Consider the following 14,204-nt stretch of genomic DNA (forward strand, 5'->3'; position numbering starts at 1 on the left):
ATTCCATGGCCTTCCCCTCTTCTCGTCTCGTGGCTTCGTCCCTCTACCTTGCTTGCTTGAACTCACTGTAAACAAGATAGACAAGGCATGAAGGATGAAATGGAAGAGAATGCGGCTTCTTCCTTCACCTATGTATTCTTTCTTTTACTCGCCCTTCACTGTCAAAGATCAATACTCTACTTTAAACCTTTGCTTTGCCTGATGTAACTAGGTAAATTGATGACTCCCTATTAAATAAAGAGGTCATTGAGGAGGTAATTGACTAGGCAGGATGAGAATCCGGTCAAGCTCCTTCACCTGTCGGTTTCATTGCTTTGCTCCTCTCTGTCTTAGCCTTTCTTGAACTTACTCTCCTGCTGTAAGAAAATCTCAACTCCTTATTCCTTCTCCTTCACCTGTCCCTTCTTTCTTTAGAAGACTGTAACCGAGGTAAACTCCTTCACCTTTGACTGATTGAATGAGGTAAACTGGCTGTACGGAGGATGATTCTTTCACAAGGGTTGAACTATTTGACGGTCTCTTTTCTGTTCTTTCCTGAACCGTCACCTATTTCTTCTTTCACAGTAAACAAGGACTCAACTCAAGACTCAACTCAACAAGATATGAGTTATCAATAACCTTATTTCACTTGGTAAAGCAAGCACTAAGTCAGTGTTCTTTCACTCGGTCTCGCTACTGATCTCATTCACCTCGGTAAAGCAGCTTCCTTCTTTCCTCTCCCAAGTCATCATACGAACCCCCCATTTTTCTGAAGCACTATCTGTCCCTTTCTGCGTCTATATTAGTTTAGGTCTAACGAGATCAACAAAATTCTTAACGAACAAGTTTCATAACATGTGTTATCTAGTCCTATTTTGTTTTTCAAATCCAACCTTATTCTACTGTCTGTATCTCCCCCAGAAACCCCTCAATCTCCAAGCCCCTTGTAAATAGGTGTTTGTTGGGCAAGTTTGGATGCCCCTACTGCCAACAAGTTTCTGGTCGGGATCGTGGAACTCTCGCTCGAGAAGTAAGTAAGCTGGTCCTTGTTTGGTCATAAGGATAATGGTTCTTATTAGGTCAGGGGCAGCAGCCGGACCTGAGGTTACCTACGATTGGTAATGGCATAACCTGAGGAGGGGTAGGGTAAAGAAGGTTACGCGCTGGTTAGCGCAGCGCATCTGTTTCGGGTACAGAGGCGAGGAGGGGTGCTAACCCGGCCACCCAACCAAGCAGGTCAGGGGCGAAGACCTGAGACCCTACGGGCAAAGAGGCGAAGAAGCTCAACTGGAAAGGAGAAGGGGCGGCCATAGGTTCGAATCCTGCCACCTTTCTTGTGGATCATCTTGTGGTTATCGGATGATGGGAATAAGAAAGCAGAAATGAGCATGAAATGTCAATATATGAATTGTTTCATTATTCGTTATTTCCCGGTCTTTTCGTTGGATTCACTTACAACAAGAAAGAACCACCAATGTTTGGTGCAGCACCTGCATTTTGGTGTATTCTTCTTTCTTTCTTTGGTCTTTCGTTCCGTCATATTCCTAATAACTTATCCAATTCCAACGTATTAACCGCGAATGCACCTTTCTTTTATAAAATCTCAGGGACATGGTCTAATCATGAGGGTAGTATTTTATCATGGTGTCGGATCCCAAGTGTTTATTGATTCCTTCTTTGTTACCGGGGTCGCCCCCAAAGCCATAATGTCTCAAAACGAGGAGGCCATAGAGAAACTCTTTTTTATTCCTTTCTTTCGAACTTCGTGAAGAACCCCATTCGAGATCTCCCTTGTTACGACCAAAAAAGTGGGTCTGCGCCCCTGTTGTGCACTCCCTTCGTTCTCCGAACCCTTGTTGATTCTGAACTTCGTTGGCGGAGGAACCAGACTTTTGACGGGCCAGCCCTTTTTTATGCGCCGCTTTACCCTGAAAGTCAAATGAGCTTTGTTCCTCTGGGCTCCCGGCGCTCCCGTGGTTCGCGAGAAGTAAAAAGGACTCATCCTTTGTTGCATCTGGCACGAGATGATAAAGAGAGAGCTTCGTCTATCGATGAACAGCGGATTGACAGAACTCTTGGCATTGCTTTGTTTTTCTCTCCTTTCCTATCAGCGAGTTCCGATCCTTTTGTTCGAAATTTCTTCGTTCGTACCAAACCGTTTGCAGAATCAAATCCTGTTTCACAAGATCCTATATCAGCTATACATCCTCCTTGTATTTATGCCGGAGACGTCGTCAGTGCTATGGGTTTTGGCTTATGTAGATCCAAAATCATGAATGGGATTGTGGCACTTCACTCCCCGCCAATGCATAAGGATGCCCCCGAAAAGAATGGAACGCTGCTTCACTCTGCTGGATGCGTCGGATCTCGTATAAGAAGCAAGCTTTTTACCCTCAAATTCAAAGATGTGGGCGCAAAATGCTATCCTGCTCTATTGGTGTGTAGCAATAGAAGCCTGCTCATGCTGCTTCGGCGGCACTTTTTCGCCTTCTCTTCCCTCTGGTCGGGAGGGCTAGTGGACACGGGGAGGGAGCTGGCGAAGCGTGTCATTCGTAATGCAAAGAAAGAGACCACTACTTCGCTTCTTTCTTGGACTGCCGACGCGAACACAGTGGTCTCTGACCAGGACCAGGAACCCATTCGAATTTGGATCTTGATATGTCGGTGCTTTTTAACCGTAGGCATCTTGCCAGGAAGTTGGTGGGCTCATCATGAATTAGGTCGGGGTGGCTGGTGGTTTCGGGATCCCGTTGAAAATGCTTCTTTTATGCCTCGGGTATTAGCCACAGCTCGTATTCATTTAGTCATTTTACCCATTCTTCATTCTTGGACCTCGTTTCTGAATATTGTGACTTTTCCATGCTGTGTCTCAGGAACCTTTTCAATACGGTCTGGATTGCTAGCTCCCGTTCATAGTTTTGCTACAGATGATAAACAAGGAAGATTTTTATGGTGGTTCTTCCTTCTAATGACCGGCATATCAATGATTCTTTTCTATCAGATGAAGCAGCAGGCATCGGTACGTAGAACCTATCAAAAAGAGATGGTTGTGGCCCGAAGTACTCTTGTGCACCTACGGCACTCGGCTCGCGCGCAACCCCGCCCCCTTATGTTATGGAAGAATTGAACGGATTGCAGGGCAGGTTATTCAGAGCCAGCAATTGGCTGCCAGATTTCGTCCCGCAACTAGAAGAAGATCGCTTCGGGGGTCAGAGTGGCGTGGCTGAATGTAGAGCAGTCCGTCCGCGTTTGATCAGTCTGTCTATTCTTTTTTTCTTCGAAAGATGGTCAAGGTAGCTAAGCCACTGCACTAGATGCGCATGTAGTCGTAGTAGTCGGCTAGAAATGCCTCAGTACTAAAAGACTACTTCGGAGGGGTCTTTGCTCTGCCAGACGAGTATACCATTGATTCTTTTATTTTCTCGGTTTTGAATAGCATATGAGTGGAGCGAGAGCGACTAGAGTTACTTCAGGAATAGAGGTTTTTGATGTAGTTGAGCACATTTTTGCTTTTTTCATCGAGATTGGGTTGGCATTCAGCCTCAGTACAAGATTGAAAAGAATGAATAGCATTACAAGTGAGATGTCCAAGATAAAAGGAAGGGAAGAATCGACGAGCTTTGTAAGCCACAACAGAATCCATGGAATGAATCTATCTAAATCCATGAAAAGATCTATTCTATCTCTATAGATAGGGGACAGAGAGCTTGACTTTAAGATAACTCGGCAACTCCTCTTACTTTATTAATGATCTTTCCCTACTTGACTTATTCACCTTTGACTGATGTAACTCGGTCTCGTGGCTTCACCCCTTTCCCTATCGGTCGAGTGGCTTCACCCCTTTCCCTTACTTATTCAGGCCTGCCTTTAGGTGAGCTTGCGAATAAGTAAGTAAGCACAACTCAACTCTTCTCCGGGTGACAGGATCGCCCAGGCGGGGTTGCTCTGACTCGGCCCTGAGAAGCGCAACACTCCAGTAACTGAGACTTTTGTAGGTTCATGGGCAAAAAAAGCGTACCTTGTTTGATAAGCTCCCTTGGCGTTTCACTTCTGATGTTCTGCCTTGATGAGTGGGAGAGGTAGCCGAATTAGGATCTAATGGCACGGACACAGCGCAGAAAATTTATGAAAGAAAGAAGGAGGAAAACCCTTTCAGTTGCTCTCGACACGGTGACTAGCCTTTTGGGTGTTACCTTATCATATATATTTGCCGTAGAGGTTCATTTTCCCCACTCATAGTAAACGAGAAAGAGAAGAGGGCACAGAATTTCCGATTACAAGCCAAGCGAGAAAGAACATCGTCATCTAATCTAATTGCTCCTGAACTCGTCCCTGAGCCTGAGGCCTCCCTTGTGATAGATGGGAAAAAAGAAAGAAGGTTTACGTTTCATTCAACCAACTATCTTTTTGAAATAGTGAACAGTGCTCATTCTGTAGATACTGGAAAAGCTAAAGAGAATGAAATTGAATCTTAGTCAATTGAAATTGAAGAACCACATCCCGACCCAGCCACAAATCCCGAACTTTTTGGCTTTGACCTGCCCGCATCGTATTCCACAGCCACTTGACACAATCGCACTTTCGAAGGCAGCGGACTAGCGATTGTGCGGCACTCACTTTCTAGCGACAAGTGAGCTAAGCCAATTTGTTCTTGCGTTGCCTACGACCAAGCGACGTACGATCGAGCCTCTAGCCTCGGTTTTAAAAGAAGGTTTTAGAAAACGAGGAGAGAGAGAGATTTTAGAAAGAGACGTTATATAAGCAAGCAAGAGAAAGATAACAACGGATATAACCTTGGGTAGGGAGAAGTTGCCTCTTCTTCTTTCCTTGTTCTTGAGCTTGCTCCAGCAATTCTTGCTCACAGGTGTCATCTCCTTCCTACAGATGGAACGCATGCACTTACCCATGAAGAGAGAGCTCCGTCATAACGACGTCGGTGTGGAGGAGTAAAGTGAGCCTGCCTAAGACAAGCCCCACGATGTGTGTGTTTTCACGCTTTGCATTTTCTTCTACTCGAACCTAAGACCTATATGTTGTTAGGTCGACGCTTTAACCACTTGAGCTATTCAACTTGATTATTAATATGATTGGCTCTTCTGTAATGGTATACTACCGATCGCTTCAACCTGGCTCTGATACCACTTGTTGACTCTGGTAATTCGAAGGACAATGTCGACGAAAAATTGGCCGAAGGTTTCTTCGAAGGAAAAATTAGCGGAAGTAAAAGTAGAGAGGGAGAGAGATTCGCTGAGACTCGTTGATTTATTTTCCTTCCGTTGAATGGTTTAAATAACAAATCTAATTACAAAAATAAAAAAACTAATTATACAAAAATCGAAAAGTGGACAAAGACTTCGCCCAAATTGCCCAAAAAATGGCACCTAGAATTACGCTCTTCCATTGGCGTGAATTCAGATGTTTTGAAAAACCTAACTAAATAAGGAACATGGCTTTTATTTAACAGGTGGCGCATTGCACAACTTCTGCCCAAAATTCCTTTGGCATCCTTTTGCTCTTAAGCATTGACCGAACCATGTCGAGAATGGTCTAGTTTTTTCTTTCGGCCAAACCATTTTGTTGAGGGGTTTACGATGTGCTTAGAAATTGCCTTATGCCTTGCTCCTCGCAAGACTCCATGAAAGTCATCGAAGTGTACTCGCCACCTCTATCGGATCGTACAACTTTGATGTGTCTACCAGTTGCCTTCTCCACCATCACTTTAAACTTTTTAAACACCTCGAATGCCTCGAATTTTTCTTTCATAAAGTCAACCCAAGTTTTTCGTGAGTGATTATCGATAAAGGAAATGAAATACCCTTTACCGCTGAAAGACTTGGGGGTAATTGGTTCACATATATCTGTATGAATCAACTCGAGAGGTTATTTAGTCCAAAATTCTGCCTTCTTTTGAATTGAGGTTCTCACATGCTTGCTGAGCACGCATTCTTCACAAAAATTTCCTTTGTAGTCCATGTTGAGTAGCCCATATTGAGTAGCCCATGCACCATAGTCATGTCCCTCCTCCAAGAATCCTCTAAATAATCGACATGTCACATTCTCTTAGTCACTTTCGTATGATCTCCTTTTCCAAGTCACACATCAATCTCCTGCAGGTCAGTCATATCACTACATCAACCTTTTAAGTCATAGTCATGATGGATCCTCCAACCCTCCTCCAAGTCACCATCCTATCTCTTTCTCCTAGTCGCCTCCATGCCTTGTCCTCCAAGTCGCAACATCAGTCTTTTTAAGTTAGAACCATGTCTCTATTGGATAAAAATTAAATGTTAGTTTTAGTTAATTTTTGTGGGTTTTAAATTCAAAGGTCGGTTGTAGGGGAGAAGGCCAAGAGTGTTGAAGATGAAAGGCCAAAGAGTGTTCATAGGAAACAATGATGTTTTATGGGTTAGGAAATAGTGGCATTCTGATGGCTATAATTAGTTTTAGAAGAGTTTATAAATCCAAGGGCAGAGAAAAAAAGGGGAAAAAAATAGAGAAGTAAAAGAAGTGGGTTTTTTTTCAGATAAATAGAGTGTTCTTTGTTTCTTTCTATCATTAGTGTGTGTGAGTTTTATTTCACAGATTTGTGAGATTTCTTTAACAAATTGGTATCAGAGCCAATGATGAATGTGACGGGTCAAATGCCGCTACGACGACTAATGAAGACGAACTACGAGAATTGAAGCATTTAGATGAAAGCTCTTCTCGGTTCTCAAGATGCATGGGAGGTGGTCGAAGAAGGTTTCCAAGAACCAAAAGATACCACGGGTTATACAGCGGCACAAAACAAGGCGTTAAAAGTGATGCGATCAAAGAATAAGGCGGCACTATACATGTTGTTCCGAGCCGTTGACGAGTCGGGCTTTGAGAAGATTGCTAATGCAACTACTTTAAAAGATGCGTGGGACACTTTAGGAAAAGTGTTCAAAGGAACCGACCGAGTCAAGCAAGTTCGTCTCCAAACTCTTCATGGCGAGTTGGAGAGCATGAAGATGAAGGAGTCAGAAAGTGTTTCTGACTGCATCACACGTGTACAGACTTTGGTAAACCAAGTCAACCGAAACGGAGAAATGTTAGCCGAGACGCGGGTTGTGGAGAAGATTTTGAGGTTATTAACCATTAAGTTTGAGAATGTTGTATGTGCGACAAAACAGTCAAAGGACCTAGCAACGTTTACGATCGACGAGCTCGTCGGTTCTCTCGAGGCACACGAGCAATAAAAGAAGAATGAGGAGGAAACACTCGATCAAGCACTTCAGGCCAAGACGTCAATCATAGATGAAAAGGTACTCCATTCTTAAAACTTTCAATGTAGAGGTCGTGGTTGTGGAAGTTGTGAAATTGGTCGCGGTGGTCAAGCTAGCTGATAAGACAACCCTAATCCTCAGCCCAACGATCCAAGCTTTTGTTGAAGCAAGAACCTTTGAATCAAAGTAATTAACACCTCCTTATACGAAATTTTGATCAACCAAGAGATAAGGCTAGAATTAGATTACCTCTTACGATCGAAGATCTAGAAGCAAGATTTGGAAACCTTGTTCTAAATTGAGTCACTCCACAATCTAACTTGATCAAGGCTTGATTGAATGGCTCGGGTGCAATTCTACCACAAGAATTTCTTGAAACTTAGAAATGGCAAATATGATGCTCGGATTTCTAAGGGAAACGTCTCAATTTGAGATCTGAATTACATTCATCCACGAATCTGAATTTTACATAATTGTGGGTATTTATAGTTTCCAGATAAAAGACGTTTGTGGACGGAATTTATTCGAGATGTTTTGTGGATGGGATTTATTCCTGATCCCCTTTAATCTCCACAAAGAATATGTCAAATTGACCATTTGACTTTTACATCATTTATGAAATTAACAATAGTTTTTTTTCTAACAAATGTTGATGTGCTTGAGTGGCTAATGTAACACCGTGATTCTTCTCAGCAGCAGTCATGAAGGATACTATAGGGAGAAGAGACAGTCGAGCCAAGCAAATTAGCGTGGAAGAGGACGCAGTCGAGGAAGAGGCGGTCGATCAATTTGTTCCAACATTTAGTGCTAAAAATGTCATAAATATGGTCACTATGCGAATGATTGTAACTTCAAAAAATGTTATAATTGTGGTAGAGTGGGGTATTTTGCAAAAGATTGTCGAGTTGATAAAAAGGTGGAAGAAACAACCAACCTAGCTTTGGAAGACCTAACAAATGAAGATCTTCTCTTGATGGCTTAAAATGAAGACAATATCAACAACGACACTCTGTGGTACCTCGACTCAGGGGCAAGCAACCATATGTGTGGTCACGAGTACCTATTCAAAGAGATGCAAAAGATTGAAGATGGTCATGTGTCATTTGGAGATGCGTCAAAGGTGGAGGTCAGGTCGAGGTATGATACATTTCTTGCAAAAAGATGGTTTAATAGGGTCAATCTAAGATGTTTATTATGTACTAGACCTCAAGACCAACATATTGAGTATGGGGCAACTCACAGAGAAAGGTTACTCAATGTTCTTAAAAGACCAACTGCTACACCTGAAGGACAAGCAAAGGCGTTTGGCAATGCCAAACAAGCAATTGTTAAAATGGTCTCAGAAATGTTTTAGAATTTAAGATTACCTCTTGGAATTGTCAGGGCTAACGTGCCAGATCTGATTGCCTAACTAAACCTCACTGTGAGAGTTGTGGGGAACCAAACCCTAGCTTGGGGTGCAATCCAATATAACAAGGCAAAGGTCTTGGAGCCCAAGCTCTTCTGTGGGCTTTGAGATACCAAGGCTCTAGAGAACTTTATCTTGTCGATGATGCAAAGTTATGGTTGAGGTCCAAGTACTTGTACGGACATTCAAGATGGACGATGTACTATGAACACTTGTGAAAGCTCAAAACAAAAACTTCGTTCACAGTTCTTCTTAGAGAATGTCAAGATAATAGAAAGGAGAAAGTTAAGGGAGCTGAGACATATTTGGAATATTCGAGACTATGTTATGCAGGTTTTGGGCTTATGTTTGATATTCATGACATGTCCAAAAAAGACAAGGTCCTCGGTTCTGTTGAGGGGTTGAAGTTGTGGGCAATGACCAAGCTCTCTAAACAAAGAGTTTAAAACCTTTTTACGGCTTAGTCTATAGTCTATCGACTGTTTGACCTTAGTAACGATCAATCCCAAGACGTAAGGCAGAACCAGACTTTTGCAAATAGGGTAATGAAAATATCGACCTAGCTCCCTAAAGGTGGGAGAGGCGACAAACTTGAAGGCGAAGGAGGGGAATGTGAGTCCTCCTAATCGAGGTAAAACTTCGTAGAGGAAACCTCATTGCCAGAACAATCATAGTCAAGGTACTTCATCTTGATTCATATTGCAAGGGGCCCTCCCAGAAATTGAATGCCCACAAAAGACATCACCATATGCTTTCCAAGGAAAACTCAAAAAAAAAAAAATAATAATAATAAATAAATAAATAGAAGTTAAGTACGAGACAATTAAAATTGAAACACTACAAGTAGAAATTGAGTATTAATTTAATTGAATTATAATTTTTTTTTGTGTATATTTTAAAAAACAAATTAAGATAGTGATATGTAATTAATACAAAAATTATTTATTGTAAATGAAGAACTTGTATTGTTAAAAAAAAATCACTTAAGAAATGACGTGTAGCAGAAAATCTTCCTACAAAATTGAAATTGATAGAATATAGTGTAAGAATAGTCCCTTGAAGAAATTTTTGGATCATCTCTCTTCTATCTTTGTCTCCCCTCTAATTTATTACTTCTTCCATTCTTCCATCTAACCTAGAGGAAGAGAAAGAGAGTAGAGAAAAAATATAAACAATATTGTTTTTAAAATAAAAACAGGTGTGACATCAATTTTCTCTTCTAGTAATTAACAAAAACAATTGATGAGACTATAAGAACGCTACCAAATGTACAATTATAATAAAATAAAATATAATTTAAACTAAATTAAAGATAAAAAAAAAATGTAAATTTCTTTTAAAAAATTATAAGTGGGAGTTCAAAAGTAAAAGTATAAAAGAAATATATTTATATTAAATATATGCATAAACTTTAATAAATGCCGCATAACATAGTGAATTAGCACGTCTGACTTCGGATCAAAAGAATGAAAGCAAGTAATTTTGGAGTTAGATAGAGATTTGGCTAAGCTCAATCAAGTAAGTGGTCTTACTATCAGCTTGATCGGAAGACTTGCCTTATGTATGACGACACGTGCCCACTGACCCTTGGATGTGTCATTTATGCTTTGTGTTATATGATGATGTAATGATGTATGATGATGTGATGATGTTATATGATGATGTGATGATGTTTTATGATGATGTGATGATGTTTTATGATGATGTGATGATGTTTTATGATGATGTGATGATGTATATGATGATATGAGATGATGACATGATATGATGATGCATGATAACATGATGATGTATGATGCATGATGATGAGATGACTTAATATGATGCATTATGACGGTAAGTTTTCTAAGACGCAACCTTAATTGATGTGAATCATGATGAACGTATGAAGGCCAACGTATGCATGTTATCTAGTGTAATGTGTGAATAATGTACAGAGTTGTGTCATAAGAATGATTTAAAGATGAAAATCATAGGGACCTCATGCATTTTGTGTGTTCATATACATCAGGTTAATTTCCCATTTATGATGATGAGTACGGACGCCTACACTATGAGATGATCACAATCATGTCTGGCATGACACTCGGGGGTCTACAGATAGCTAGCTTGACTATGATGAGTCTAGTGGGTGTGAACCACCTAGGGATCTACGCTCGCATGTGTGGGTGGTGTGTAGAGAAGTAATAGACATCCAATTTTGTCTGGGCTAGAGGCCACCCCTACGATGGTTTTAGCGATAGGTCCCTAATCATGAGTTGCATGTGTTTGCATTCTCTAACCCCAATAGTGGGGTCGCTTACTCAACATTTCTTAATATACTAAAGCCGTGTGCTACTTCTATTTCATGTAAAGACAAGACACCCTGGTAGGGTTGACGACGACATCGCAAGTAAAGACCATGAAATATGCATAAGACAGTGGCATTTCATCTATTAAACTTTAGGTTAATATAGGGTGTTTTACTTTTAATGTTTTATTTAGTATTTTGTTATGTTGTTTTAGAGATGTTTCGAATAGTAAGTCCATGACAGTGTTGTATGATGAAGTTGTAAATGTTTGTTTCTGCATGTAAGTCCATGACAGCGTTGTATGATGAAGTTGTAAATGTTTATTTCTAGATAAGAGAGTATGTAATGATGACGGTAGACTTTAGGGTAGTAGAAATCTAGGGCCGTTACAAATATATTTATATTGAAGTATATACTTAAATTTTTGAAAATGATCGCATAGCGTAGTGGATTAGCACATCTGATTTCGAAACAAAAGGTTGTGGATTCGACTCCCATTGTGGTCAACAAAAATTGTAGACTATCATTTTTCCTCACTTGTGTTCGTTCTTTGGTTAACACACTTAAGGCACGTTCTTTGGTTAACACACTTGAGGCCTTCAGTTCTTTTCATGCTATACATATCACCAAGTTTTTTCAATACTCTCCCCTTCATTTAGTGGAAACACATAATAAAAAGCGTATAGACCAAAGCTTGTAAATGACTGCATAGCGCATGGATTAGCGCGTTTCACTTATGATAAGAAGGTCGTGGGTTTGACTCTCATTGTAGTCAACCAAAATTGTAGACTATCATTTGAGAACATTTTTCTCGCTTGAGTCTTTGGTTAACACACTTTTATCACCAAGTTTTTTTCAATACTCTCCTCATCCACTTACTACAAATTCTACATGTCCTTCATTTAATGGAAACACATAATAAAAAACGTATAGACCAGAGCTTGAAAATGATCGCATAGCGCAGTAGATTAGCACGTTTGACTTCGGATTAGAAGGTTGTGGGTTCGATTCCCATTGTTGTCAACCAAAATTGTAGACTATCATTTGAGAACATTTTTCCTTACCAAGCTTTTTCAATACTCTCCTATCCATTTGCTACAAATTCTACATGTATAGACTAGAGCTTGAAAATGATTGCATAGCGCAATGGATTAGCGCGTCTGACTTCAGATTAGAAGGTAAGGTTGTGGGTTCAATTCCCATTGTGGTTAACCAAAATTGTAGATTATCATTTGAGTACATTTTTCCTCACTTGTGTTCGTTCTTTGGTTAACACACTTGAGGCCATCAGTTCAAATCTAGATCATGCCTTAAACTTTTCTTGAATATCACCAAGTTTTTCAATACTCTCCTCATCCACTTGCTACAAATTCTACGTGGAGACTATCATTTGAGAACATTTTTCCTCACTTGTGTTCGTTCTTTGGTTAACACACTTTGTGTTCGTTCTTTGGTTAACACACTTGAGGCCTTCAGTTCAAATCTAGACGACGCCATACACTTTTCTTGAATATCACCAAGTTTTTTCAACACTCTCCTCATCCACTTGCTACAAATTCTACGTGGAAACTATCATTTGAGAACATTTTTCTCACTTGTGTTCGTTCTTTGGTTAACACACTTGAGGCCTTCAGTTCAAATCTAGACGATGCCATACACTTTTCTTAAATACCACCAAGTTTTTTCAATACTCTCCTCATCCACTTGCTACAAATTCTACGTGGACAAAGAAGCTACACATCCTTCATTTAGTGGAAACATATAATAAAAAGCGTATAGACTGGAGCTTGAAAATGACCGCATAGCGTAGTGGATTAGCGCGTCTGACTTCGGATCAGAAGGTCGTGGGTTCGACTCCCATTGTGGTTAACCAAAATTGTGTAGACTCTATCATTTGAGAACATTTTTCCTTACTTGTGTTCGTTCTTTGGTTAACGCACTTGAGGCCTTCAGTTCTTTTCCTCACTTGTGTTCGTTCTTTGGTTAACACACTTGAGGAATCTAGACGATGCCATACACTTTTCTTGAATGTCACCAAGATTTTTCAATACTCTCCCTCCTCATCCACTTGCTACAAATTCTACGTGGTGGACAAAGAAGCTACATGTCATTCATTTAGTGGAAACACATAATAAAAAGCGTATAGACCAGAGCTGGAAAATTATTTGGTGTCGTGGTGTAGTTGGTTATCACAGACAAGAGCTTGAAAATCATTTGGTGTCATGGTGTAGTTGGTTATCACATACCAGAGCTTAAAAATCATTTGGTGTCTAGTTGGTTATCACATCAGTTTAACACATGGAAGGTCTCCAATTCACGTTCTTAATCATGAAAAAGCTCACATGTTCGAGGTCAAATTTTCCAAGTATCACAAAGGCAAATAAAAGGTTAATTTAAGTATCACAAAGGCAAATATAAGGAATTTAAGTGTAGATCACAAAGGCATTGAATGTCACCAAGATTTTTCAATACTCTCCTCATCCACTTGCTACAAATTCTACGTGGTGGACAAAGAAGCTACATGTCATTCATTTAGTGGAAACACATAATAAAAAGTGTATAGACCAGAGCTGGAAAATTATTTGGTGTCGTGGTGTAGTTGGTTATCACAGACAAGAGCTTGAAAATCATTTGGTGTCATGGTGTAGTTGGTTATCACATACCAGAGCTTAAAAATCATTTGGTGTCTAGTTGGTTATCACATCAGTTTAACACATGGAAGGTCTCCAATTCACGTTCTTAATCATGAAAAAGCTCACATGTTCGAGGTCAAATTTTCCAAGTATCACAAAGGCAAATAAAAGGTTAATTTAAGTATCACAAAGGCAAATATAAGGAATTTAAGTGTAGATCACAAAGGCATTGAATGTCACCAAGATTTTTCAATACTCTCCTCATCCACTTGCTACAAATTCTACGTGGTGGACAAAGAAGCTACATGTCATTCATTTAGTGGAAACACATAATAAAAAGTGTATAGACCAGAGCTGGAAAATTATTTGGTGTCGTGGTGTAGTTGGTTATCACAGACAAGAGCTTGAAAATCATTTGGTGTCATGGTGTAGTTGGTTATCACATACCAGAGCTTAAAAATCATTTGGTGTCTAGTTGGTTATCACATCAGTTTAACACATGGAAGGTCTCCAATTCACGTTCTTAATCATGAAAAAGCTCACATGTTCGAGGTCAAATTTTCCAAGTATCACAAAGGCAAATAAAAGGTTAATTTAAGTATCACAAAGGCAAATATAAGGAATTTAAGTGTAGATCACAAAGGCA

General features: G+C 40.0%; 1 protein-coding gene and 1 non-coding gene across 2 annotated transcripts; one reads left to right on the top strand and one right to left on the bottom strand.

Annotated features, from left to right (window-relative positions):
* Positions 1 to 1,395: 1,395 nt before the first annotated feature.
* Positions 1,396 to 2,196, bottom strand: LOC111449781 (the record flags this gene model as incomplete). The annotated part of the gene is made up of 1 exon (XM_023089819.1): positions 1,396 to 2,196. A coding segment is annotated over one exon (219 nt), but the record flags the coding sequence as incomplete, so codon positions are not given.
* Positions 2,197 to 12,720: 10,524 nt separating this feature from the next.
* TRNAR-UCG lies at positions 12,721 to 12,794 on the top strand. Its single transcript has one exon. It is a non-coding gene; the product is annotated as a tRNA-Arg (tRNA).
* The last annotated feature ends 1,410 nt before the right edge of the window (positions 12,795 to 14,204 follow it).

The sequence above is a fragment of the Cucurbita moschata genome, unplaced genomic scaffold, assembly GCF_002738365.1.
Source record: "Cucurbita moschata cultivar Rifu unplaced genomic scaffold, Cmos_1.0 Cmo_Scf00011, whole genome shotgun sequence".
In the NCBI taxonomy this organism is placed as follows: Eukaryota; Viridiplantae; Streptophyta; class Magnoliopsida; order Cucurbitales; family Cucurbitaceae; genus Cucurbita; species Cucurbita moschata.